Source organism: Dipodomys merriami, unplaced genomic scaffold, assembly GCF_024711535.1.
Source record: "Dipodomys merriami isolate MVZ:Mamm:240054 unplaced genomic scaffold, mDipMer1.0.p SCAF_25, whole genome shotgun sequence".
NCBI lineage: Eukaryota > Metazoa > Chordata > Mammalia > Rodentia > Heteromyidae > Dipodomys > Dipodomys merriami.
Genome location: NW_027203937.1, coordinates 18,663,270 through 18,688,693, shown reverse-complemented (window position 1 = coordinate 18,688,693; position 25,424 = coordinate 18,663,270). Strand labels below are relative to the sequence as shown.

The window sequence follows — 25,424 nt, the reverse complement described above, 5'->3', positions numbered from 1 at the left end:
GATGCAAAGCTTGAAGAAAGACTTCCTGGTTTAAGACTCAGAAAGAGAATGGGAGCCATTAGCTGAAACCAGGTGCTCGTGCATCTGAACTGTCCCCGTAATATATACTTCTAAAGAGGATTCATAGTGGTGGGGGTTCTAGGGCTTGAACTTGGGACCTCACACTTGCTAAGTAGGCACTCTACCTCTTTTCCTATTCCCCATCCCCTTCCATAGGACAGATTTTAACTCTCCCTGAAGTCATTATAATCACTCCAGTCACGGTCACTAAAATGGAGGCTCATATTAGCCTTAAGAGACAACCAGATTAAAAGTGGGGGCCAGGGTGAGTGATGGGTGCCAGATGGAATAAGACCAAGGTGGACTTACTCATTCCCTTCTGGAGCCCATCACCTACCTCAGGTCCCATTATGGAAGTGGGCCCCAAGACTTGCATGCTTGGCCTAGATTGTTGACAAAAGAAAAAAAAATTTATTGTAATTTGCAATAAAATGTACAACCAAAAGAGCTCAGAGTTGGTCTGAGGCTGTAGGGAAAATGGAGAAACACCAGGGAACCCATTAGGAACTATGCCTCTGACCCATCTCCCTTTGGAGAGGAGGAAGAGTCCATAAGCCAGTGACTTCAGAAGGAAAGGGAAATACATGCAGTGCTTGGGTTCTTCTCTGGGATGGGTCATCCTCCAGGTACAGAACACCTCCATCAGATGAGATTAGAGCCACACGAGCAAAGCCTTTGGCCATTTAACAGCCTACCTTCCCCCATCATACACAGGGATAGACATAATGAGAGGCTGACAGGGAAAGGTATGCACCCTAGAGCCACACCAGATCAAAGTGGTGAAGTCAGAGCTGGAACATGTAGGGACACTCAGCAGAGCACTATGGCCACAGGCCTGGATGCACACAGTACCTCATTAGACACAGTTAAGTAAATGACCTGGAGAGAAATGACTGGTTTTCAGGTAGCAGCCACTGCTCAGCAGTCTCATACCTCAGTCAAAGGTTTCTATAAAAAGGCCATAAACTAGATGGTGGTCATGAGCCTCAGGACTTTGTTGTTGTTGTTGTTTAGCACCAAATGGTGGAGCTTTTGTGCCAGTTTAGCTTCTTGGGGCTTCTCAGTTAAGGGTGATGTTGCTTGAAAGCCTCTGTGCCTAGGTGAAGGCTGAGAGAAGCCATCATTACCGGGGTCAGCCTTGTCTTATACCCTTCTCCCTCGCCCAGTTTTGTTTCTAAACAGTGGTATACCTTTTCCTAGCAGCATAGAAGGATTTAGAATCTTTTCTCCTCAGGTTGAGAGGTTACGAGCAGCTCTTTGTTCCCGAAGTCCCACCAGGCTGTCATGTGGAATGCCATGTTGGTTAGGACAACAGTGTACTCCAGGACAGCAAAGATGGTGTACACTGTTGTAAGGACACAAGGAACAGAATGGTGAACCTTCTGTTACCCTCTTTCAGGATCCTCTTAAGACTAGCCCACACTGGGGTTGAACACACTGGCAGCAGCCATTGCCCGCCGCTATCCAAAAACATCACAAGTGCTGGTGCCTAGGGCTCATGCCTGTAATCCTAGCAACTCAGGAGGCTGAAATCTGAGGATTGCTGTTCAAAGCCAGCCCAGGCAAGAAAGTCCATGAAACTCTTAAATCAACCACCAAAAAAAAAAAAAAGACAAAGTAGAGCTGTGGCTCAAGTGGGACAGTGCCAAGGCTCTAAGTTCAAGCCTGAGAAAAAGCACGGATAAATATGTTGAATGAATGAATGAATACATCACAAGTACTCCATAGTGATTTATGATTATGGATGCTAGTCTTGTCTCACCTCCAGCCTCACAATACATGTTGTGCCGAAAGTAGACAGCCAATGCCGAGAAGAAGGAGACGAAGTTGATGATGAAGAGCCGTTGTTTCCAGCTGTAGGACTTGCGATCCTGGAAGAGGAGCTATCTGATCACACTGTAGCTTGTTGGGTATATATGGGTAGCCTTCCCTCTCACCCCCAGCTTCTAAGGGACCAGGCCTTCCTCCCTTAGTTCCCACAGCAGTCACGGAACAGGGGCCACAGGCAGCGGGAGTGATAAGCATCTTCACATCCCTGCATTCGGGAAATCATGAGGAGCAGTGGCATCTCTCCCCTCCCATTTCAGGGAGATAGAGTATAAAAAGTACTTAAATTATGACAGGCACTAGTGGCTCACATCTATAATTCTAGCTGTTCAGCAGGCTGAGATCTGAGGATAATGGTTCAAAGCCGGCCTGGGCAGAGAAGTCAGTGAGAGACTCTTACCTCCAATTAGCCACCAAATATTTGGAAGTGAAGCAAGCTGTGGCTCGAATGATTAGACAGCTAGTCTTTTTTTTGTTGTTGTTTGGGTTTTAACTTTATTTTTTTTGTCTTTTTTTTTGGTCTTTTTTGGTACTGGGGATCAAACCCAGGACATTGTACTTGCTAGGCAGGTGCTTTGCCACTGAGCTACATCCCAGCCCAGACAGCTAGTCTTGAGTAAAAAAAAAACTAAGCGATAGCACTCAGGCCCTGAGTTTAAGCCCTAGAACTGGCACAAAAAAAAAAAAAAAAAGCACACAGAATGACCCACCAACCAACACCTCCAAGTACTGTGGAAAGAGGAATATAAGTGGGTGGGGTATTACTTCTACAACACAGTGTTCCTAACCCACAGGGGCCTGGCTGTTATCCCTCTTTCTACCCCCATTTGGAGCCTCTCATCTCTTCTTCCATACTGCCCAAACACAGTCCTGGACTTTGACAAGTCAATCCCTTCTACTTGTCCCCCACCCAGTCCTCCTCTGCCAAGGTACCCAATGGAATCCAGTGCCCATCTCGTCATTACCGGTATCCAGAGGATAGATGTCCTTGATTTGAACTGGGCCACCTGGTGCCCAGGTGGGGCAGGCCGTACCTCCTGACTTACTGTGTGCTTCTTGGTGAGCCGCCAGAGAATGCAGGTGAGGAGCATGTGACTGAGGGATGCTGCGATGAACACAATGAAAGCATTTTCGTGGATGGCTGGAGGGGAGAAAAGGAGGGTGGAGAGTGCTCATAGCGGGCAGCGCCCTCACCCCTACGCACTAAGGACCATGTGTGGGAAGGAACAGGATGTGTTCCTGGTTCCCCCTCTCCCAATCCCTTCTCCCTCCCTCCCCTTTTCTCATCTGGGCACCCACTGAAGTCCTCAGAGGAGGAGACATAGGTGAGCACTAGCAGTGCGAGGTTCTCGATGACATTGAGGATAAAGTTGAGGCGACAGAGCTGGCGGTAGCCAGGACATGGTGAGGCACAGCTGAGGTAGTGGTTCCAGTAGGCAAAGGCCGCCAAGAAGCGGGGTGCTGAGTGTAGGCCGATGCAGAAGCGCCACACGTAGCGCTGGGGCACCTCCCCGCCGATGGCCGAGCTCACTGACGGCAGGTAATTGGGCACCTAGAGAGAGTTATGAGGGGGTCTAGGTATAGCCTCCACCAGCCCCTCCTGTCCCCTCGCACCAGGAGACCCTTCTCCTCCCCATCTGTCTTCAAAGTCAATGACCTTCAGGAAGGCTGTCTCAACCCCTTCCCTTCCCAGGAGTCCTTCAGGCCACATCTAGAGCTCTCCCAAATCCTGCCTGTAGCCACTGTGCTTGATTCTCATTCCAAAACAGACTGGGATTTGTGCAGGGGCAGAGTAGGCCTTGTCTTATCTAACCCCAAACTGAGACCTGTGTGTTTGGGCAGGCTGGTAGCTCATAGCTGGCCTAAGAGAAGATCCTGTGGGAGTCCCTGGAATCCCAACACACTAGATTCAATCCTGAGGACAAGGATGAGTCACAAAGATGAGTCCTAGAACACCTGACCTTTAGAATAGTACTGCTACCCACCTGAACTGGTATTCTTACAGCTCCCCGCTTCATTCATTCCCCTGAGCAAGTATACCAAGGTGGTACTGTGAGATCCTGGGAGTTAGGCCAAAGACTACCCCTATCCTGGTCAGGTTTAAGGACTTGAGTGATCCTAACTTTCCATATAGTTTGAGAAGTCCCTGGTCTTATGCATCATCTCTATTCATCTTTGAAACTCATTCCTTAAGGTGCTGTAGCCTCACTTTTTTTTTTTTTTTCTGTTGGTCATGGGGCTTGATCTCTGGGCTTGGGCGCTGTCCCTCAGCTCTTCAGCTCAAGGCAAATGCTCTACCACTGGAGCCACAGCTCCACTTCTTGTTTACTGAGTAGTTTGTTGGAGATAAGAGTCTCACAGAGTTTCCTGCCTAGGCTGAATTTGAACCGTGATCCTCAGATCTCAGCCTCCTGAGTAGCTAGGATTACAGGCATAAGCCACCAATGCCCCAGGCATAAGCCACCAATGCCCAGCTGTAGCGTCACTTTTCAAGAGAGGAATTGCTAGGGCTAGTAGCTCACACCTATAATCCTAGCTACTCAGGAAACTGAGATCTGAAGATCAAGGTTCAAAGTAGAACAACCGGTGAGACTCTTATCTCCAATTAACCACCAAAAATACAGAAGTAGAGCTACGGCTCAAGTGGCAAAGCACCAGCTTTGAGTGAAAAATCTAAGGGATAATGTCCAGGCTCTGAGTTCAAGTCCCACTATCAGCAAGAGTAAAATATGAAAGAGGACAAACAGGACTGGTATTGCTTAGCTAAGAGGTGGACAAATGGGGTAGTTCAGATGGGGCTGGGAAAACCCGTGCTTTGCAAATTTTAAAATACACATAACTCACTAAGGGACTGTGTGAAAATGCAAGTCTTGAACCTGATAATCGGCACTTTTTAAATACCTCAACAGGAAGCTGCCAATCCAGTACTCACACTTTCCATAGATTATTTTTAGACCGGGGCAGTGCTGGAGCCCAGCAACCCAGCAAGGAGGGACTGATGTTCAGTGTTAGATCCCTTCCTTTCTCTCAATGGAAATATTGAATGGGTATCTGGAAGCTAAGAAAGTAAGCAATATGGGGGCTGGGAAGGTGGCTCAGTGGTAGAGCGCTTGCCTTGAATGCCTGAGGCCCTGGGTTCGATTCCTCGGCACCACATAAGCAAAAAGAAAAAAGCCGGAAGTGACACTGTGGCTCACGTGGTAGAGCTCTAGCCTTGAGCTGAAGAGCTGAGGGACAGCGCCCAGGCCCAGAGTTCAGGCCCCATGACTGGACCAAAAAAAAAAAAAAGTAAGCAATATGGGAGGTAACTCATATTGAGCCAGGATGGGGCATGATGGAGGGTTGGCCAGGGACTTCACAGCTCACAAAAAAGGAGCTAGCACTGTTAGAAGAAGCTAAGTACAGAGTTCTCCAAGAGAAAGCACTGCCCTCAAGATCATGTAACCAGGCTCATTCCCAAACAGTAGTATGGGGGCTCTGCCTTTAGTAGCTCTGTGTGTGTGTGTGTGTGTGTGTGTGTGTGTGTGTGTGTGTGTGTGTGTGTGTGTGTGTGTGTGTGTGTGTGTGTGTGTGTGTGTGTGTGTGTGTGTGTGTGTGTGTGTGTGTGTGTGTGTGTGTGTGTGTGTGTGCGTACGTGCATGCATGCACTGGTCCTAAGGGTTGAACTCAACCTGGATGCTATCCCTTAGCTATTTTGATTCAAGGCCAGGACTCTACAATGTCTACCACTGGCTTTTTTCTACTTTTGGCTTTTTGGTGGTTAATCAGAGATAAGAGACTCTGCCAGAGACTCTTTATTTTCCAGGCTGGTCTTGAACCTGAGCCTTAAATTTCTGCCTCCTGAGTAGCTAGGATAACAGGTGTGAGTCATCAGTGTCTGTCTAGAGCCTGGTGATTTCAAACAAGGCACTTCATCTCTCTGAGCTCCAACTCATTGGCAGCACTGGTATAACACATCCTGTCTTGCAGAGTGAGTCAATTTTAAATACATTGTATGTGAAATACCATCAGTGTTGGGCATACAGTGGGTACAGTAAGTATTGGCATTAGAGGCAGACTTCCCTACAAAGGCACTGAGCCACTTGGCCACTGAGCACAACAAAGGTACTTACAGGGGAGAGGGAGGAGACCAGACATAGTAGAATCTGTAAGTCTCCATACTTAATTTTTCAACCTCTGCTCCCCAGAGTGAAATGAAAGTGAGAGTGCTACCTCTACTTCCTGGAATATTTGCTCTGAAGACTGCTTCCTCTACTCAGCTGCTTGTGAGTAGCACTCATGGCACTTGTGGCTCATGCCTGTAATCCTAGCTACTCAGGAGGCTGAGATCTAAGATCACATTTCAAAGCCAGCCTGGGCAAGGAAAGACTGTGAGACTCTTATCTCCAATTAACCACTAGAAAACCAGACGTGATGCTGTGGTTCAAGTGGTAGAGCGCTAGCCTTGAGCTGAAGAGCTGAGGGGCAGCACCCAGGCCCAGAGTTCAAAACACACACACACACACACACACACACACACACACGCGCGCGCGCGCGCGAAGAAAAGAAAAGAAAGGCAGAGCCAGACATCTTAGGACAGCACAAAACATTCAAGGGCACTGAATCCTGACTGGTTCTGGGAACAAGTATTGAGCAGAGATGATATAGAGTTGGGGGACCTCAGAAGGAACAGAGTTAGGATTCTGTGACTAGCAGTCAATCTTCATAAACTTCTCTCTGATTAATAGTGGGGGCAGAATTTTAAGAACAGGGCTTACCATGTCTGCCCATTATGTGCACACAGACAGACAGACAGACAGACAGACACACACACACACACACACACACATACACACACAATCTGATAACTAAACCCCTACTTCTACTCCCATCCCTAGCATGTAAGTTTCATACTCACCAACTGTGCCAGCAACAAGAAACATTAAGAGCTATTAGAGACTAGATTCATACACAGTTTACTCCAAACCTCCCCATTAGCCCAGTACTACAAGATGTGTAGACAAACCCCTTTCTGGCAGGGCAAGAGAAGTTTATAAAAGGAAAATAAAAAATGACAACAACAACAAACAATCTTATATCTGATAAGATTTTATCACTAGAATCATTCCTTTGGCCACTGATGAAAGTAGTCTCAAGTTATAGATGACTTCTGTTCTCTCTACTCCTTGCCAAATGGACCAAAACTCCTGTCAATTCTACTTGCTACTTTTCAATGGACTCTATCCTTTCCTTCTTTTTTTTTTTTTTTTTTTTTTTTTTGTCGGTTGTGGGGCTTGAACTCTGGGCCTGGGTGCTGTCCCTTAGCTATTCAGCTCAAGGTGAGCACTCTACCACTTGAGCCACAGCACCACTTCCTGCTTTTTCTGTTTATGTGGTGCTGAGGAATCGAACCCTGGGCCTCATGCATGTAAGGAAAGCACTCTACCACTGAGCCATCTTCCTAGCCCCTCTTCTATGATCTTATTACATCTCCTTTCCTGCTTAGAATCTTTCCAAAGCTCTCTACTGCCCTCAGGATAAAATCCAAAATGTCAGCCTGGCATTCACACTGATCCTTCTTCACCTCTACCCTCATCTTCTAGCAACAAAAGCCTCTCCTCCAGGAAGTCTTCACCAATATCCAAGCTGGGTTAAGTATCTCTTCTGAACTCTACAGTCCTTGCATTCATTCTCTTTTAGTACAATAAAAATCTCAATTCATGCTGGGCACTCGTGGCTCATGCCTGCAATTCTAGCTACAGAGGAGGCTGAGATCTGAGGGTTGTGGTTCAAAGCTAAACAGGTAGAAAAGTCCTTAGGACCCTTACCTCCAATTAACCATCAAAAAGCTGAAAGCAGAGCTATGACTCAAGTAGTATAGCACCAGCCTTGAGTAAAAAATCTCAGGGACAGAGCACAGGCCCTGAGATCAGGCTCCATGACTGCATACACAAAAAGAATCCCAATTCACTATGTTGTGACTGTCTAAGGACAGTCTCTTGCAGGAATGAGAATGCTAAGGGCAAGTCCACAATCAACTCCATGCTTCTGACATAGAACCTTTACCCCTAGGCTGTCAGGAAAGACCTAATGGACAGATAGATATGAGAAGTTCTGGGTTTCCAGCTAGCAGAACTCTGAATAGACATAAGTGGTGGTAGGAGGGCTAAGGCTGCCAGTAGGGGGCGGGTGGGGGGGGAACAACCTATGGTCCCCAAAGAAGAGCTATGGATATTCCAAGGAAAGTCTACTGATCTGTTCTAAAGCCATTCCTCTCCTGGCCTTATTGAATCTCCTCAGTTTTGGTTTCCTATCCAATCTGGTTTTTCTTCAGCCTCCTCTTCCCTCTAACAATCTCTACTGCTGGGTCCCAACCTCTTCTCTTCTCTCCCCACTTCCTCCTACTCCTTTACACCTTCTATAATCCTTTTCTAATCCTTTTTTTTTTTTGGGGGGGGTCGGTCATGGGACCTGAACTCTGGGCCTGGGCGCTGTCCCTCAGCTTTTCAGTTCAAGGCTAGCGCCACAGCACCACTTTTTCTGCTTTTTCTGGTACTGAGGAATCGAACCCAGGGCCTCATGCATGCGAGGCAAGTACTTTACCACTGAGCCACCTTCCCAGCCCATTTTTCTAATTCTTAAAGGATTGTGACTCTATGCTCTGAGCTTCTGCCCCCAAATTCTTTAACTCTGACTTGTCCTCCCAATCTTCTTGTGCTGTTTCTTTCTCTGACACACTCTTTTCTCCTGCTGTCACCTGACCTGGTCTTGACCCAGGTGCTGCGGAGCCTGGCACTCACCCCACAGTCAGTGGCCACCGTGTACTCAAAGTGGAACAGCAGGGACCAGATGATGCAGAAGAAGAAGCCGAACATGGGGAAAGTGATGACCCACAAGACAAAAGTTGTGAAGCGGAGCCGGAACACGGTCCCATCGGAGTCCAAGGGTAGGGAGGCCGCAGAGAACATCCTGTAGGGAGTGACCCAGGCAGGGCGAGGGACACAACTTGGGGTCTGATGAGATGGTTGGGCCTGGAAAAGTGGAGGCTTTTCCAGAGCTGGCTCCTCAGAGTAGGAGGGAAAAGCAGAGTAGAAGGAGAAGAAAGGAAGACTGTGCAGAGGAGGAGGAACAGAGGAAAGTGGGAAAGTAGCAATAGAGACAGACAGGGACAGCTCTTAGGAATCCCCTGGCAAACTAGCCTTCTCTCAGGTCCTCCTTCTGAAGAGGCTGGACAAAGAAGGAGGCTCCCAGGGATCTGGACAAAGGAACTCAGGGCTCACCTGGAATGGGTATTTCTACTCCACAGGAGAGTGACTGAGGCCCAGAACTGGGCCAGGATTGGACGGGAGGGGTACTAATGCCTCTTGCTTTGTGTAGCCTCTTGCTACATGACAGCTTAAGTCAAGGTTTCCTTCAAACCAAGTAACCTAGACAAAGGACCCTTGGTTCAAACTGGCTGCAGCTCTCTTCCTACTGACCCTGTCTGACTACATTCCTCCTCCTCAACCATGTTCAACTAGGAACAACAAGAGTACGCTAGAACCTATGTTAGTGGGGTCACAAGCTACTAGTTATCCCACCCCCCGGGGCTGAATGAGCCAAGCCTCAAGCCAGCAGCACCTTGATCCTGAAATATAAGGGTCCCTGTCGAGGCCTAGTCCCTCAGTGCATTCTCCTCTCAGGAGACTACATTACCTAGAGTATGGAGGAATCTGAGGGTCATGGGAACCTTCTCTACTTAGCCTCAGCCTGCTATTCTTGACCAGATCCAGGAAGCTTTTGTCCAGGTTGGATGCAAACTAAGGAAGCTGGGCTCCCAGTATTAGGTAAGCTGGGGAAGATCAGAGATGGCTTTGTATTAAAAAGCCTACAATGGAACTTCCCCCTGTAACTCACCTCCCTCCATTAAGGAGACCCCAGTCTACCCCAGTCTAATCCAGCTCCTCTTCTGGGATAGGTGGAGGGAGGGGGCTCACCAAGCAACACTCACACTGGGTTCTGAAGAATCCGGGGCTTGGGTTGAGGACTCCAGCCAGACTGAGACTGCTCCAAGATGAGAGGGTCCCACCCCCAGCTTCTCCAGGCCTGCCCTCCCGCCCACAAAGCCCAGTTCTCCACGCCTGCCCAGGCACACAGCCTTCCCAGAATCAACAAGGCCACCTCATAAATCCCAGAACACTCTGAAACTGTAAGAAGTGATAGTGGTTGAGGTCAACCCATGGTAGCTTCTTTGCCAGGGGTGGGGGTGGGAACCTTTCTGAGGGCTGTGTCCAGGGACACAGACAGGTTTCTAGAAAGGGAAAGAAAAACAGAATGGAATAATCCAGCTCCTTTCTTTTTCTTTTTTTCTTTTCTTTTGCCAGTTCTGGGGGTTTGAACTCAGGGCTTCGTGCTTGTTCAGCTGTGCTCTACCACGTGAGCCATATCTCCAGCCTAGCTTTTTGCTGTTTATTTGGGAGATAGAATCTCCTGGACTCTTCTGCCTGGGCCAGCCTTTAACTGCAATCCTCCTGAGAAGCTAGGATTACAGATATGAGCCACTGTCCCCTGGCTGATAGGGCCCATTCTGATTAAAGCAAGACTAAGTATATTTGTTCAGCTACATCAGAGAGTGGCCTAATCCTGTGATAATAGAATGAGGATCCAAATGCTATCTAGTCAAGCATGAGTATGAGATATTAATGCGTAGCCTGTAGCTGTGCAGAAACAGCTAATGGCAACTCAGTGCATCAATAGAACAAACAATACTGTTTCTTTTTTTTTTTTCTGTCCTGCCCAGGCCACCTGGAGTCTGATGCCCAGAAGGACCAGCTTAGAGAAAATAGTTACCACCGGGCGCTGGTGGCTCACGCCTGTAATCCTAGCTACTCAGGAGGCTGAGATCTGAGGATCGCGGTTAAAAGCCAGCCCGGGCAGGAGAGACCGTGAGACTCCTATCTCCAATAAAACCACCAGAAAACCGGAAGTGGCGCTGTAGCTCAAGTGGTAGAGCGCTCGCCTTGAGCTGAAGAGCTAAGGGACAACGCCCAGGCCCAGAGTTCAAGCCCCACGACCGGCAAAAAAAAAAAAAAAAAAGAGAAAATAGTTACCAAATGGGCCAAGTTCAAGTCTAAGAACATATTCATGCCAGGCACTGGTGGCTCACGCCTGTAATAATCCGAGCTACTCAGGAGGCTGAGATCTAAGGATCGGGGTTCAAAGCCAGCCCGGGCAAGAAAGACCGTGAGACTCCTATCTGCAATAAACCACTAGGAAACCGGAAGTGGTGCTGTAGCTCAAGTGGTAGAGCGCTCGCCTTGAGTTGAAGACCTGAGGGACAGTGCCCAGGCCCAGAGTTCAAGCCCACAACTGACAAAAAAAAAAAAAGAACATATTCATGATGAGGGTGAGGATGAGATTAAAGACTCAGTTGCATGAATAGCCTAGAGCTACGCTAAGACAAGGCTCAGAAATCTCCACTATTGCTGCCTATTTTTTTGGTAGGGCTGAGCTAAAGTCAGAAGGAGAAAGTAGCTCCATGACTATCAAAACAGAGCCAGAACCAACCACAACAGAGATTCATTTAAAAAAAAAAATTAAAAAGTCTAGCTGGAGCTGGGTGTCACGCTTATAATCCTAGCTACTCAGGAGGCTGAGATCTGAGGATCACAGTTCAAAGCCAGCCTGGGCAGGAAAAGTGCGTGAGACTCTTATCTCCAATTAGCCATCAGAAAACCAGAAGTGGCACTGTGGCTCAAGTGATAGAATGCTCACCTTGAGCAGAAGAGCTGAGGGACAGCACCCAGGCCCAAAGTTCAGGCCCCATGAATGACCAAAAAAAAAAAAAAAAAGTCTAGCTGGTGGCAACTCAGGAGGCTGAGATCTAAGGATCTATGTTCAAAGCCAGCCTGGGCAGGAAAAGTGCGTGAGACTCTTATCTCCAATTAACTACTAAAAAGTTGGGCTGGGAAGGTGACTCAGTGGTAGAATGCTTGCTTTGCATGCATGAACCCCTGGGTTCAATTCCTCAGCACCACATAAACAGAAAATGCCGGAAATGGCGCTGTGGCTCAAGTGGTAGAGCTCTAGTCTACCATTGAGGAACAGTGCCCAAGCCCAGAGCTCAAGTCCCACGACCAACCAAAAGAAAAAAAAAAATTCTAAAATGCTGGAAATAGCACTGTGGCTCAAAGTGGTAGAGCACTAGCTTTGAGCAAAAAACAAACTCAAGGACAGCATCCAAGCTCTGAGGTCAAGCCCCAGAATCAGGACAAAAACAAAAAACAAAAAACAAAAAGCTGTATTCATCTTAAAAAACTGATTGATAATTGCTAGTTACTATACCTCTTTAGAATAGGACTTAAAGCATCACTACAGATGTGCAAGCAGAGGCAAACTCATCAATTATAGATGTGTTGGCTGAGCATGGAAGACCAAGCCTGTAATCCTAGCATTTAGAAGGCAGAGGCAGGAGGATCACAAGTTCAAGGTCAATCTGGGTTACATGTTGTGTTCCAGGCCAACTTGGGCTTCATAGAGAGACTGCATCTCAAAAATAAACACAAAGGGGGCTGGGAAGGTAGCTCAGTGGTAGAGCGCTTGCCTTGCATGCATGAGGCCCTGGGTTCGATTCCTTAGCACCACATAAGCAAAAAGAAAAAAAGCCAGAAGTGGCGCTGTGGCTCAAGTGGTAGAGCGCTAGCCTTGAGCTGAAGAGCTGAAGGAAGCACCCAGGCCCAGAGTTCAGGCCCCACGACCGGACCCAAAATAAATAAATAAATAAATAAATAAACACAAAGAACTTATAGATGTGTTAGCCTAGGTTGCTTCTAGCCTCAGGACTCACACTGGCCATTCTGGGATATTCTAGATGGGAAATTGAGAGCATATATGAAAAGCCTCAAGTGAACTCAACAGAAGAATTCTAGGGAGTGAGGCTAAAATATTCCCAGGGTCAATATGTCTAGTACTACTAAATGGGGACCTTCCTATAAAGGAAGCTTGCTGTGAGCCTTCTGAGCACTCGCTGAGGTCAGCTCAAGGGTTATATCCAAGCCTTACCTATTTTCCACCTACAGCCCCTAGGCTAACTTCATCTCCTGCCCTGCCTTCCAGTCTGACAGTCTCTTTCTTCTCCTCCTCCTGCTCTTTATCTTTCATACTCCCAAACCACCTTCCTGTCCTTCCTCTACGTGGACCACTATACTAGCTCTGGAAAGGAACAGAACAGGAATTACTGGCCTCACCATAGACAATGGGAAATTGAAGTTCAGGTTATACAGAGTTGGTGTGAATGAATTGTACAACAGAGGTCAACACAGGTCTCACCACATTTACTCTGATATTACTCTGATATGGAGAATGGATTTGTGTATCTTTGTGTGTGTGTGTGTGTGTGTGTGTGTGTGTGTGTGTGTGTGTGTGTGTGTGTGTGTGTGTGTGTCAGTCGTGGGGCTTGAACTCTGGGCTTGGGTACTATCCCTCAGCCCTTCAGCTCAAGGCTAGCGCTCTACCACTTGAGCTCCAGCGCCACTTCTGGTTTTCTGGTGGTTTATTGGAGGTAAGAGTTTCACAGACTTTCCTGCCCGGGCTGGCTTTGAACTGTGATCCTCAGATCTCAGCCTCCTGAGTAGCTAGGGTTACAGGCGTGAGCCACCGGTGCCAGGCTGAATTTGTGTATCTTTCTTCGTGGCCCAGGCACCTGTATCTCTGCCAGAGATAGACAGTAATCTATAGAACTTTGAAGAGTATGGGCCCTACCTACAAACACAAGTACAAAAACCAGGCATAGATATGGTTTTCTCCTCTATATATGTCTCACTTAAAGCCATTATATAGTCATATCCCTTACAATTACACACACACACACACACACACACACACACACACACACACACACACACACACACACACACACACACACACACACACACACACACACACACACACACACACACACACACACACACCCACCCCTACATAATCACATTCCTATAAAAACAGGTGCAAACCCACAGGCCCATATGTGTGACCCAAATGCCCTCTAGTCCAGTCCCATTCTCTCTACCCTTCGAAAATCCGGGGGCTCCTCAATTTGCCCTCTATGAAATAATTATCGAGTCTGGGTTTTGAGGTCATTGAAGTGACCTCAACCCCTAGAACACCTTCATGGAACATGGAGGAAAACCACACTTGAGATTACAATTTGCAAGCACCCTACCCTCCTCCCTGCCACTAGCCCAGTATGTTTGACAGATTCCTCTGCAGAGCTGGCTAATCCTGTTAAAAGTGAATCAGAATCCCCCCCTCCCCAAAAGATCAGATAGGCCTGAACCTGAAGCAACAGTGTCCCGTAGGCCCTACCCCACAGTGTGTAGACGTTGTCTCCTTGAAGTGGAAGAGCAGGGACCAGAGGATGCAGAAGAGGAAGGCGACAAGTGGACAGCAGACTGTGACCAGGGCCACCATGGTGAAGCGGAGCCGGAACAGAGTCCCTTCCCGGTCCAGCGGCAGTGGGACCTGGTACATCTTGTTAGACCTGGAGATGGAGTGGTGTGCTGTCAGGGTCTCAGGCATTGTGGCTGGGAATCAGTGATAAAGTCAACCTTTGTGCTCAGTCCTAAATGTAGCTGTGCTATAGGGCAGGGAATCTAATGAAAATGTCTTCTAAACTTGAACAGCTCTTGCCCTGGGTGAGAAAGATTCAGAATCCCAATACAATGTTCAACTTGAATTTCAGGGAGAAGACAATAATCCCAGTCTGTTAACAGGATGAAACAAATAGATTGGGAGATCTCTCCCCTCTAACCTCTCTTGACAGACCTAAGAATGCAGAAGCTGGTTTTATCTAGTTTCTCACTGTTTCAAGAACTAAACCTAAACTCAACCAGAGGACAAAATGGTCCATCTCCTCCCCCGAGTCTCTGGGCCTCCAGGCCTCCTTGCTTCACCCACCGGGCTTGGGGGTACTCCTGAACCTTCAGCCCCTTCCCAGGCTCTGTGTGCTGTGTGGGAGCCCAGCAGTCCATTGTAGCAGGGGCTCCATGGAAGCCGACAGAACCTTGAACCTTTGGTTTTCTGACTGCTGCCTCACGTGCTCTGAGGGTGAAAGGCTTTGCAGAATCAGGCCTGACACTAGCCTGGGCTTGCTGTTTGCCGGATAGAGCTGCTTGGTCAGCTTCTGGAAGTTTCCCAGTACCCAGAGGCCTGGTTCACCCCCCTCCTGAGACTAGGTAAGAGCTCTTGAGCACTGTGATTTCTCCCTTAGACAAGGGTATCTAAGGTGGAGAACCTTAACCCCAGCAATCCTAGTCTTGCACATTCTCCCCTCCCCCCCCCCCGCCCCCCCCCCCCCCAGAGTACAGAAGGGAAAACAGGCAGAAACCTAGTCAGGGTCACACAACAAATAGAAGAACCATCGGTAGGAAGATGTGAGGGTCAGAGTTCTCTCTGGGCCTGAGCACTGGGCAGAAAGGACAGATTAAGACTGGAGAGAGGGAAGGACAAGAAATTTAAAAAAACAAACAAAAAAACCCAAATCCTACAAGGGCTGGTGGTTCACACTTGTAATCCTAGCTCCTCAGGAAACTGAGAACTTAGAGGGTCATAGTTAGAAGCCATACCAGACAGAAAAATCCATGATATTCTATCTCCAATTAACCAGAAAAATGCCGGAATGGCATGATTCAAGTGATAGAATGCCCGCACTGAGCAAGAAAGCCAAGAGTATAACTGTCAGTACCAGCACCAACAAAAATGAATAAAAAACTTTTTAAATAAGTTGAAGTGCCTGTTGGCCTTATTCCCACCGTAAAGATGGAGAAACCAAGATGCAGAACTTTCCTCCAGAAAACCTGGAGTTTAGGTGTCTGGGAGTTTAGGCTTTTCGGTGCCAAGACACAGCTGGCTCCGGAAACATAAAGAACCTGCCCTTCTGGTCTCAAAGTCCTTGCCAAATTGAGTCATAATCTTCCTGGCCCAGCCCTCAGGAAGAACTCTGACCTCAGATAGGCTGGCTTCTTGGCATTCCGGAACAAACCAGGTGAACACACCTCTGCAATTTCATCTACCCTTACCACCTGCTTCTCCGCCAGACCAGACAAGTCAGCTTCCCCCGTTCCTCAAGTTTCTCTCTCCCTTTGAGAGGGGGTACTGGGACAGGGAAGTTGGAAATGGCACTAGTGACCCTCCCAGATACAGTACTTCCTTGGGCTCATCCCTAAATAAACTCCAAGCCTCTCAAGGACCTAAATGGGAGGACCTTCCTTGCCCAGCTAGAGTAGACCTAGTCCCTTCTCCCATTTCCCCGAAGCCAGCATCTCCTGACTTCTCAGAAACCACTGGGATACTCTAATGGAAGACCAGATCTTCAGGGAATGAACAGACCCTGACCCCAGGTAGGTGGTTAATGAGGAGAGAAAGAAATAACCAAGACCAGGCATAGTGGTATATATCTGTAGTCCCAGCACTTGGGAGGCTGTCAGGAGGCATTCAAATTCAAGGTCAACCTAGGCTACACAATCAGACCAAGAAGAAGAAAAGAAGAAGAAGAAGGAGGAGGAGGAGGAGAAGGAGAAGAAGGAGGAGGAGGAGGAGGAGGAGGAGGAGGAGGAGGAGGAGAAGAAGAAGAAGAAGAAGAAGAAGAAGAAGAAGAAGAAGAAGAAGAAGAAGAAGAAGAAGAAGAAGAAGAAGGAGAAGAAGAAGGAGAAGAAGAAGAAGAAGAAGGAGGAGGAGGAGGAGGAGGAGGAGGCGGCGGGGGGGGGAGTAGAGGAGGGGGGAGGAGGAGGAGGGGGGAGAGGAAGAAGAAGAAAAAAAAAGCTGGACACCAGTGATTCATGCCTGCAATCCTAGCTACTCAGGAGACTGAGATCTGAGGATCACTGTTTGAAGGCAGCCCAAGCAGAAAAACCTGTGAGACTCTCATCTCCAATAAACCACCAACAAAGCTGAATGTGGAGCTGGGGTTCAAATGGTAAAATGCTGCCTTGAGCAAAAGAAGTTCAGCAATAGCACCTAGGTCCTGAATTCAAACCCCAGGACAGTCTGTCACACACACACACACACACACACACACACACACACACACACACACACACACACACACACACACACACACACACACACACACACACACACACACACACACACACACACACACACACACACACACACACACACACACACACACACACACACACACACACACACACAGAGCCAAGTGCCCATGGCTCATGTTTGTAACACTTAGCTACTTAGGAAGCTGAGATCTGAGGCACACAATTTTTTTTTTGGGGGGGGGGTCCGGTCGTGGGGCCTGAACTCTGGGCCTGGGCACTGCCCCTCAGCTCTTCAGCTCAAGGCTAGCACTCTACCACTTGAGCCAAAGTGCCACCTCCAGCTTTTTTCTTTTTGCTTATGTGGTGCTGAGGAATCGAACCCAGGGCCTCATGCATACAAGGCAAGCGCTCTACCACTGAGCCACCTTCCCAGCCCCTGAGGCACACAATTTGAAGCCAGCCTGGACAGGAAAGTCTGTGAGACTCTTATTTGGATTAAAAAAAAAACAGGTTTTGCTGGATTTTTTTTGTGTTTGATTGTTTTGCCAGTCCTGAGGCTTGAACTCAGGGCCTGGACACTGTCCCTGAACTTCTTTTGCTCAAGGCTAGCACTCTACCATTTGAGTCACAGCATCACTTCCGGCTTTTTCTGTGTATATGATACTGAGGAATCAAACCCAGGACTTCATGCATGCTAGGCAAGTATTCTACCACTAAGCCATATTCCTAGCCACCACCACCCCTTTTTTTCTGTCTTTTCTTTTTTGGTACTACAGATGGAACCCAGGACATTGCACTTGCTAGGCAAATGCTTTGCCACTAAGCTATATCCCAGCTCCCACGAGACTCTTATCTGTAGTAAACCACCAAAAAGTTGGAAGTGGAGCTGTGGTTCAAGTGATAGAGCACTAGCCTTGAGGAAAAAAAAAAAGCTTAGCCTTAATAAACAAACAAACAAAAGACAGTTTGTACTACTGGAGGATAGAAGCCAGGTCTTTCTTTCAGCTGAGTAACCTTGAGCAAGTGACTCAACCGCTCTGGGTTGTTTCCACAGTTGCACAACAGGGGATCCTGTTCACATTACTGAAGTTCATCTTACTGATCAGGCTCTTCCAACTTGACTCTACTCCACATCTGAGGACAGAGGGATCACTACATGAAGTCCGGCCCCCAGACAGCTTTAACCCCCCTGACAGGTATAATTTAGCTCAAAACTGTTTTCTTAGTCCTATTCCAGCTTCCTCGCATGTCCTTAAAGATGTCTCACTGGCCCAGGCAGACTGAACAGATCCACATCGCGATACACTTCATCCATTGATACACACTGTCTTTTTAAATCTTAGAATTCTGGGAAGTAGGTGCCATATACTCTGTGTTTCCATTTTACAGAAGAGGAAACTGAGGCTTACCCTGCTTAAAAAAAAAAAACACTTACTGAAAGTGACCGGCTAATCAGTGCAGAGCTGGAGCTCGAATCTAAGCGGTGGGGTTCCAAGGCTCCCCCATGCCTCCATCCACCGCACCTGGAGGAACGCTGACCCTCCGGGCAGGCCCTGCGGAGTAAAGAAGGGAGAGCTTAGTCCCAGCACGCAGGGGCAGCCTACCAAGGAGAGGGCAGGGCGGGGGCTCTGTCCTGCCTGCGGAACGCCAGCAGATCCTGGGGTACCCACTTGAGCCCCCAGAGCTTGAGGCCTGGCCCGTGGAGGCCGGACCGCATGGCCGAGCTCCCCAAAGGGGCGGCGCGGAACAGCTACCCCCATACTCACCCAAGCGGTGGCGGTGAGGAGGGCCTTTCCTGCGCAGTCCGGGATCTGGGGGACCCCCGGGGGACCCGCGTTGAGCTGGAGGGGTGGGGGGGGGCGGGTAGCAGCCGGGGTCGCGCTGGAGCGGGGAAAGCCAGGGCGGGGCGGGGCTGCGGGCCTGGGGCGGAACTTCGGGAGGAAACTGAGCCTGTCTGCACTGCGGGCTCCTCCCCTTTTCGGGGGGACCCCCGACCCCCTTACTTCTTTCCCCCTTAACTTGGTTTCTGCTGAACCCAAACCTCTGCAGCTCGGCTCGGCCCCCGCTGACTCTGGCTGCGTCGGGCACCGGAAGAGCGCGGGACCCGGGATCCTGACTTGTTGGGTAAGCCTCCTCCTGGTCTGCCCACCTCTCGCCCGCATCCCGTCACCTGTTGAAGGACACACAGAGATCAGTGCGACACGACCCTTATTTCTCACCTCCTGGTCCCGGGGGTCTCCTGACCTCCACCCCACACCACGTTCTAACCGAATTCTCCAGCTTCGCCCTGGCGTAAAACATGAGCCATTTTTGCCGCAGCCTCGACAAACTTGGCTCCTCCGTGCGGGTTTGCGGCATTGCAGCCAGGGTTCTCAAGATAGCATCTTGCAGGTTAGTGGGATCCTGGTCTACACGCCCCTCCACCCTCTTTCCACCTCCACCCCCATCCCCCCTCACCGTCCCCCAAACTGAGCCAGTGCTGTGCCCACCTTTGATCAGGAGAGGGCGCCCTCTCCCATCAAACGTAGCAAGGAGAGCCTATCTCTGGCCTCAGCCTGGGGCGAGGGGGGGGGGTCTCTACATAATCAGAAAGGGTTGATCCTCAGAAACTAGCTCCCAGAGTTCTCATCCTGACCTTGACCAACCCATAAAGGGGGACCCTTTTCCAAAGATCATCCTGCCCCCAACAAGGAAGCACTGTGAAGGGACGAAAGATCCCTCCTGCGGGAATCTTGGCGACTCCAGAGACCAGGTGACATACTATGGAGCTAGACATGGTTACCATCAGACCTCTCCCATTTAAATCCCCACAGTAATAATGAACATATTCGGAGTACCTCCTATATCCTAGGAGCTTTTCATGTTAGTTCATAAAAATCCTATGAGGGATATGCTATTAATATCTCCACTCTACCAATGGAAACCATAGAAGGTACATTACCTGTTCACACAGTAAATATCAGAATCAGGATCGAAACTTTACACAAGGTTATTTCCTTAATTACTATATATTGTTCATCCTTAATGACTACAGATTGCTCATCTCAATGTTGCTAGTTTGCAAAATAGGAAATACAGGCCCAAAAGTGTTAACTTGCCAGAATTCTTTCATTTCATTAGTGGCATTTAAGTCTGGAGTGAAGGGGTCTTACTCTAAAAAACATCTCTTGTTTGAATGCTCCCATATACTGTTCTTTAGAGTTGCAGGATTAGTAAGAGTTTTTTTGAGGTGTTTTGTTTTGCTGTCCTGATGATAGGCAAGTAGGTAAAAGGTTACTAAAATAACTTCCAGCTGGGGGCTGGGAAGGTGGCTCAGTGGTAGAGCGCTTGCCTTGCATGCCTGAGGCCCTGGGTTCGATTCCTCAGCACCACATAAGCAAAAAGAAAAAAGCTGGAAGTGGCGCTGTGGCTCAAGTGGTAGAGTGCTAGCCTTGAGCTGAAGAGATGAGGGACAGCCCCACGACTGACAAAAAAAAAAAAAAAAACTTCAAACAACCCAAATGTTTACTAATAGACAAAAAGTGGTATGTTCATAAAATGGAATATTAGTCAACTATGAAAAGAAATGTAATAGATACATGCTATCCATATCAATGAGCCTTGAAAACATTATGCTAAGTGAAAGAAGTCAGACACACAAGCCATGATTGATTCTATTTATATGAAATTACACAACAGGCAAATAAATACAGAAAGGAGATTAGTGGGTGGCTGTTGGGTTAGGGCAAAGGGCTAGACAGTGATTGTTAATAGATCTAGGATTCTTTTCAGGAGTTAAAAAGTAAAAAGTGTTCTGGAATTAGATAGTGGAAATGGCTATACAACTTGGCGACTATATTAAAAATTACTGAATTCTAATTTTTTTTCTTGTCAGTACCAGAGTTAGAACTCTGGGTTTTGTGCTTGTTCAGTTTGTTTGCTTGGTTGATGCTCTACCATTTGAGCCATTCCCTCAACCAGCTTTTTACATATTATTTTGGAGAGTGAGTCTTGAAGCCTTTTCTTCAAGACTCGCTCCAAACTGAGAACCTCTAGCCTTGTTATTAGCTAGCATTTCAGGCATGAGCTACCAGTACCTGGCTTGAATTATACACTTTTAAAACTGTACACCTAGTGCCTGTGGCTCACGCCTGTAATCCTAGCTACTCAGGAGACTGAGACTTAGGATTGTCGTTCAAATCCAGCCTGAGCAGAAAACTCTGTGAGACTTTTTATTTCCAATAAAATACTCAAAAAAGCCAGAAGTGGGGCTGTGGTAGAGCACTCACCTTGAGCAAAAAGAAGCTCAGGGACAGCACCCAGGCCCAGAGTTCAAGGCCCAGGACTAACACACACACAAAAATACAATGAATTGGAGTTTATCTTAACCTACCAATAGATGGGCCTCAATAAATGGAAGCTACTATTACAAAAACTAAAATGAGAGAATAGGTTGAGCAAACAAGTATAAAATGTTAGATGAAGCCGGGCGCCAGTAGCTCATGCCTATAATCCTGCTACTCAGGAGGCTGAGATCTGAGGATCTCGGTTCAAAGCCAGCCCGGGCAGGAAACTCTGTGAGACTCCTTTTTTTTTTTTTTTTTTTTTTTTGGGGTCCGGTCATGGGGCCTGAACTCTGGGCCTGGGCGCTGCCCCTCAGCTCTTCAGCTCAAGGCTAGCGCTCTACCACTTGAGCCACAGCGCCACTTCCAGCTTTTTTCTTTTGGTTTATGTGGTGCTGAGGAATCGAACCCAGGGCCTCATGCATGCAAGGCAAGCACTCTACCACTGAGCCACCTTCCCAGCCCTCCGTGAGACTCTTATCTCCAATAAACCACTAGAAAACATGAAGTGGCACTGTGGCTCAAGCGGTAGAACACTCACCTTGAGCTGAAGAGCTGAGGAACAGTGGCCAAGCCCAGAGTTCAAGCCCCACAACCAACAACAACAACAAAATGTTAGATGAAATCCTGTGTATACCAGCAAATTTATTAAATGCAAAGGGCTAAATGTTCTGGTTCAAACTCAAAGGTCAGCCTGGCATCAGTGGCTCATGCCTATAATTCCAGCTACTCAGGTGACTGAGATCTGAGGATCATGTGTCAAAGCCAATGGCCAATGTAGGCAGGAAAGTCTTTGAGACACATCTGCAATTAACCACCAAAAAAACAAACAAACAAAAAAACCACAAGTAGAGCTGTGTCTCAAATTGTAGAGTACCAGCCTTGAGTGAAAAATCTCAAGGACATTGCTCAGGCCTTGAGTTCAAAACCCCAGTACCAGCACACAAAAAACCTCAAAAGGTTTTCCCTCCTAAAGGATTCCTAAAAATCAAGTAATAAGCTACTTGTGAATGTCACATTTTCTAATCAAGTTATGGAAAAAGAAGAGATCAGCAATTGTTGAGTTGTAACTATTGACCAAACATGTCCTCAGTGCTTTTGCAAATTCCATTATTTCATTTGGCCCTCATAATTAGCTTATAAAATATAAAGAATTGTGTTCATTTCTTAGATGAGGAATATAGGGTATAGTTAAGTATTTTGTGGAAGATCTGAAAGTTAGCCATTCTAGGATTTGAACTTAGGGCTGTGTGTGTGTGTGTGTGTGTACTTCAACGGCTGTGTGTGTGTGTGTGTGTGTGTGTACTTCAACTCGTGTGTGTGTGTGTGTGTGTGTGTGTGTGTGTGTGTGTGTACTTCAACTCAGGGCCTGCATGCTATCTTAATGTTTTCACTCAAGCCTTGTGTTGAGTCTCTTGAGCCATCATTGGAGATAAGAGTCTCAGACTTTCCTGCCAGGCTGCTTTGAACTGCAATCCTCAGATCTCAGCCTCCTGAGTAGTTAGGATTACAGATGTGAGCAATGGGCACCTGGCTTTAGCTCTGTTCTGACTCCGGTTCATATAAGAAATCCATCACTTCAGAACTACAATTCCATGGTCCTAACATGGTCCAAATCTAAAGATGGGAATATGAAGGATTGACACTCCCCTATTATCCCAGGCACATACAGATGCCAGGCAAAATCACAGGTATGTGCAGACTGCCTGACACCTAAGTCTAGCTGTAAACATTCCTTTGTGGGGCCAATGGAAAATCCCCCATCTCCTTTGGCTTGTTTAATTTTTAAAATTTTATTTTTTTTTTGCCAGTCCTGGGGCTTGAACTCAGAGCCTGGGCACTGTCCCTAAGCTGCTTTTGCTCAAGGCTAGCACTCTACCACTTGAGCCAAGCACCACTTCTGGCTTTTTCTGTTTATATGGTACTTAGGAATCAAACCCAGGGCTTCATGCCTGCTAGGCAAGCACTCTACCACTAAGCCATATTCCCAGCTCCATAATGGCTTTTTCATTAACCTCTGCCTCCTTGATTAGACCCCATAAAAACCCAACTCCTAAACCTTCTCTTGGCATGGTCTCCAAGCCCATGGAAAGGCTGGGCTGCTGGCTGTTCTAGCCTGTTGAAGATGGAGTCTGGCCTGTTTCCTTCCTTTCTCCTGCATTTTCCTAACAATGAGCACTAATGTTTTTCAGCTACACAGGATGAGTTCTCAAGTTACATATGTGAGAGGCTTAAGTGTTCCTAGGACAAAGCTGGCCAGAGCAGAGTATTATTCTATTATTCTTCAGATATCTGGGCTCCTAATGTTTGGAACCAAGGTTTGGCTCAGAAAGCTTTTGTACATTTGATCCAATTTCCTTATCTTTAGAGTGGAAGCAGAAGATTAACGGTGTGTGGGGGCTAGAAAGCCCTGGTTCCACAAAGATGTATTTCCCAGTCAGAAGTCCCTGGGAATGATGACTTATAGGCCACATGCCAGCCCTAAGGTCAAGACCCAGGATTGGCACAAAACAACAAAAACAAAAACAAGGATCCTCAGAAATCACAGTGGTCACAGGAAGTTCTTCCCTAAAGCAATCCTCCTGGGAGAATGGTAGAATGGGTGACATTGATCAGGATGCATTGTATATATAAATTGACATGTTGAGTTGAAACCCTTTTGCACAATTATTTAAATATAATAAGCTGGGTGCTTATGACTCATGCCTGTAATCCTATCTACTCTGGAGGCTGAGATTTAAAGGGTTGCAGTTCAAAGCCAGTGAGCTCAGGCAGGAAAAGTCCTAGAGGCTCTTACTTCCAATTAGCCTCCAGCAACCTGGAAGGGGCACTGTGCCTCAAAATGATAGAGCAAAGGAGCTCAGGGACAGTGCCCAGGCCCTGAATTCAAGCCCCATGACAGACAGAAAAAAACCCCAACAACAACAATAATAATAACAACAGGGCTGGGAAGTTGGCTCAGTGGTAGAGCGCTCACCTTGCATGTTTAACACCCTGGGTTCGATTGCTCAGCACCACATAAGCAGGAAAAAAAAAGCCGGAAGTGGCACTGTGGCTCAAGTGGTAGAGTGCTAGCCTTGAGCTGAAGAGCTGAGGGACAGCACCCAAGCCAAGAGTTCAGGCCCCACGACCGGACCCCCCCCAAAAAAATAAAACAGTCCTGTTGCCAGGCGCTGGTGTCTCATACCTATAATCCTAGCTACTCAGGAGGCTGAGATCTGAGGATCACAGTTCAAAGCCAGCCCAGGCAGGAAAGTCCATGAGACTTTATCTCCAATAAACCACCAGAAAACTGGAAGTGGTTCTGTGGCTCAAGTGGTAAAGCAATAGCCTTGAGCTGAAGAGAGGGACAGCATCCAGGCTGAGTTCAAGCCCCATAACTGACAAAAAAAAAAAAAAAAAGAAAGAAAAGAAAAGCAGTTCTCTAGTCCTTTTCTAGTCTTCTCACCAATGTGCACTATTTGAAGAATCTAGTTTCTACATACTTATTACTACTTTGAATTGGCTCATCTTCTCTTTCATTCAAGACATATTTCTGAGCTGTGTTACTTATTAAAACCCACAGCTTAGACTATTTATAATGGCAGTGCCTTGGCTTTTATTTATTTTTTGGTGGTACTGAAATAGGGTGATTGGGTCTGGCCAGTGCTATCTTGACCACATGGTGGATGGTAGGGTCTGGAATCTTCAGGTGATGGAGGCAGGGGTGGGGACTTGGCTGATAGGTTACTAAACCTGTCAGTCCAGTACCTAGTACTGGTAGTTTTTTGTGACCCTGCCCCCTGACCTGACCCTAATTAGGCCCAGACCAGCTCAGAAGTGAGGATGCCATGCCACGTGTCTACATGTTTGTGACCTGTCTCCTGTCTCTTCTCCAGTCACCATTGTGTCTCAATCCAGCTCTCCATTGGAGCTGAATTGGTTTGTTGGTATTGTTTTTGTTCTTTTCTTTCCTCTCTGGCCTTCATGGCTCAGTTTCCTAACCGTGTTAAGTATATTTGCTGGCTGCTGGTCTTTGAGACAGAAGTCTACCATGCAGTCACTGGCCTTTTAATAAAGACTCCAAAATCCAACCTCTCAAAATGTGGCTTCTCTGTTTTCTCACCTTACAACACTATTGGAGGACCTTGCACTTATAAGGCAAGTGTTCTACTGCTGAGCCATGCCTCTAGCCCTTTTTTTTTTGGGGTCCGGTCGTGGG

General features: G+C 47.5%; 1 protein-coding gene and 1 long non-coding RNA gene across 13 annotated transcripts; one reads left to right on the top strand and one right to left on the bottom strand.

Annotated features, from left to right (window-relative positions):
• Positions 1-435: 435 nt before the first annotated feature.
• On the bottom strand, positions 436-18,424 carry Pgap2 (post-GPI attachment to proteins 2). Of its 12 annotated transcripts, none has more exons than XM_070035140.1 (8): positions 18,337-18,424; positions 14,209-14,383; positions 8,667-8,897; positions 3,187-3,439; positions 2,922-3,028; positions 1,823-1,931; positions 1,251-1,405; positions 436-1,167 (listed from the first exon to the last, which is right to left on the bottom strand). In XM_070035140.1, the coding sequence occupies exons 2-7, from the start codon at positions 14,371-14,373 to the stop codon at positions 1,275-1,277; spliced, it is 996 nt and encodes a 331-aa protein (XP_069891241.1). In that variant the 5' UTR covers positions 14,374-14,383; positions 18,337-18,424; the 3' UTR covers positions 436-1,167; positions 1,251-1,274. The 12 variants fall into 12 exon arrangements, with proteins under 12 accessions (XP_069891241.1, XP_069891243.1, XP_069891242.1 ...); XM_070035142.1 differs by having other exon boundaries at positions 1,251-1,339; XM_070035141.1 differs by having other exon boundaries at positions 2,934-3,028.
• LOC138836453 (uncharacterized) lies at positions 15,674-25,389 on the top strand. Its single transcript, XR_011374953.1, has 4 exons — positions 15,674-16,241; positions 17,956-18,097; positions 18,951-19,025; positions 25,025-25,389. It is a non-coding gene; the product is annotated as an uncharacterized lncRNA (long non-coding RNA).
• The last annotated feature ends 35 nt before the right edge of the window (positions 25,390-25,424 follow it).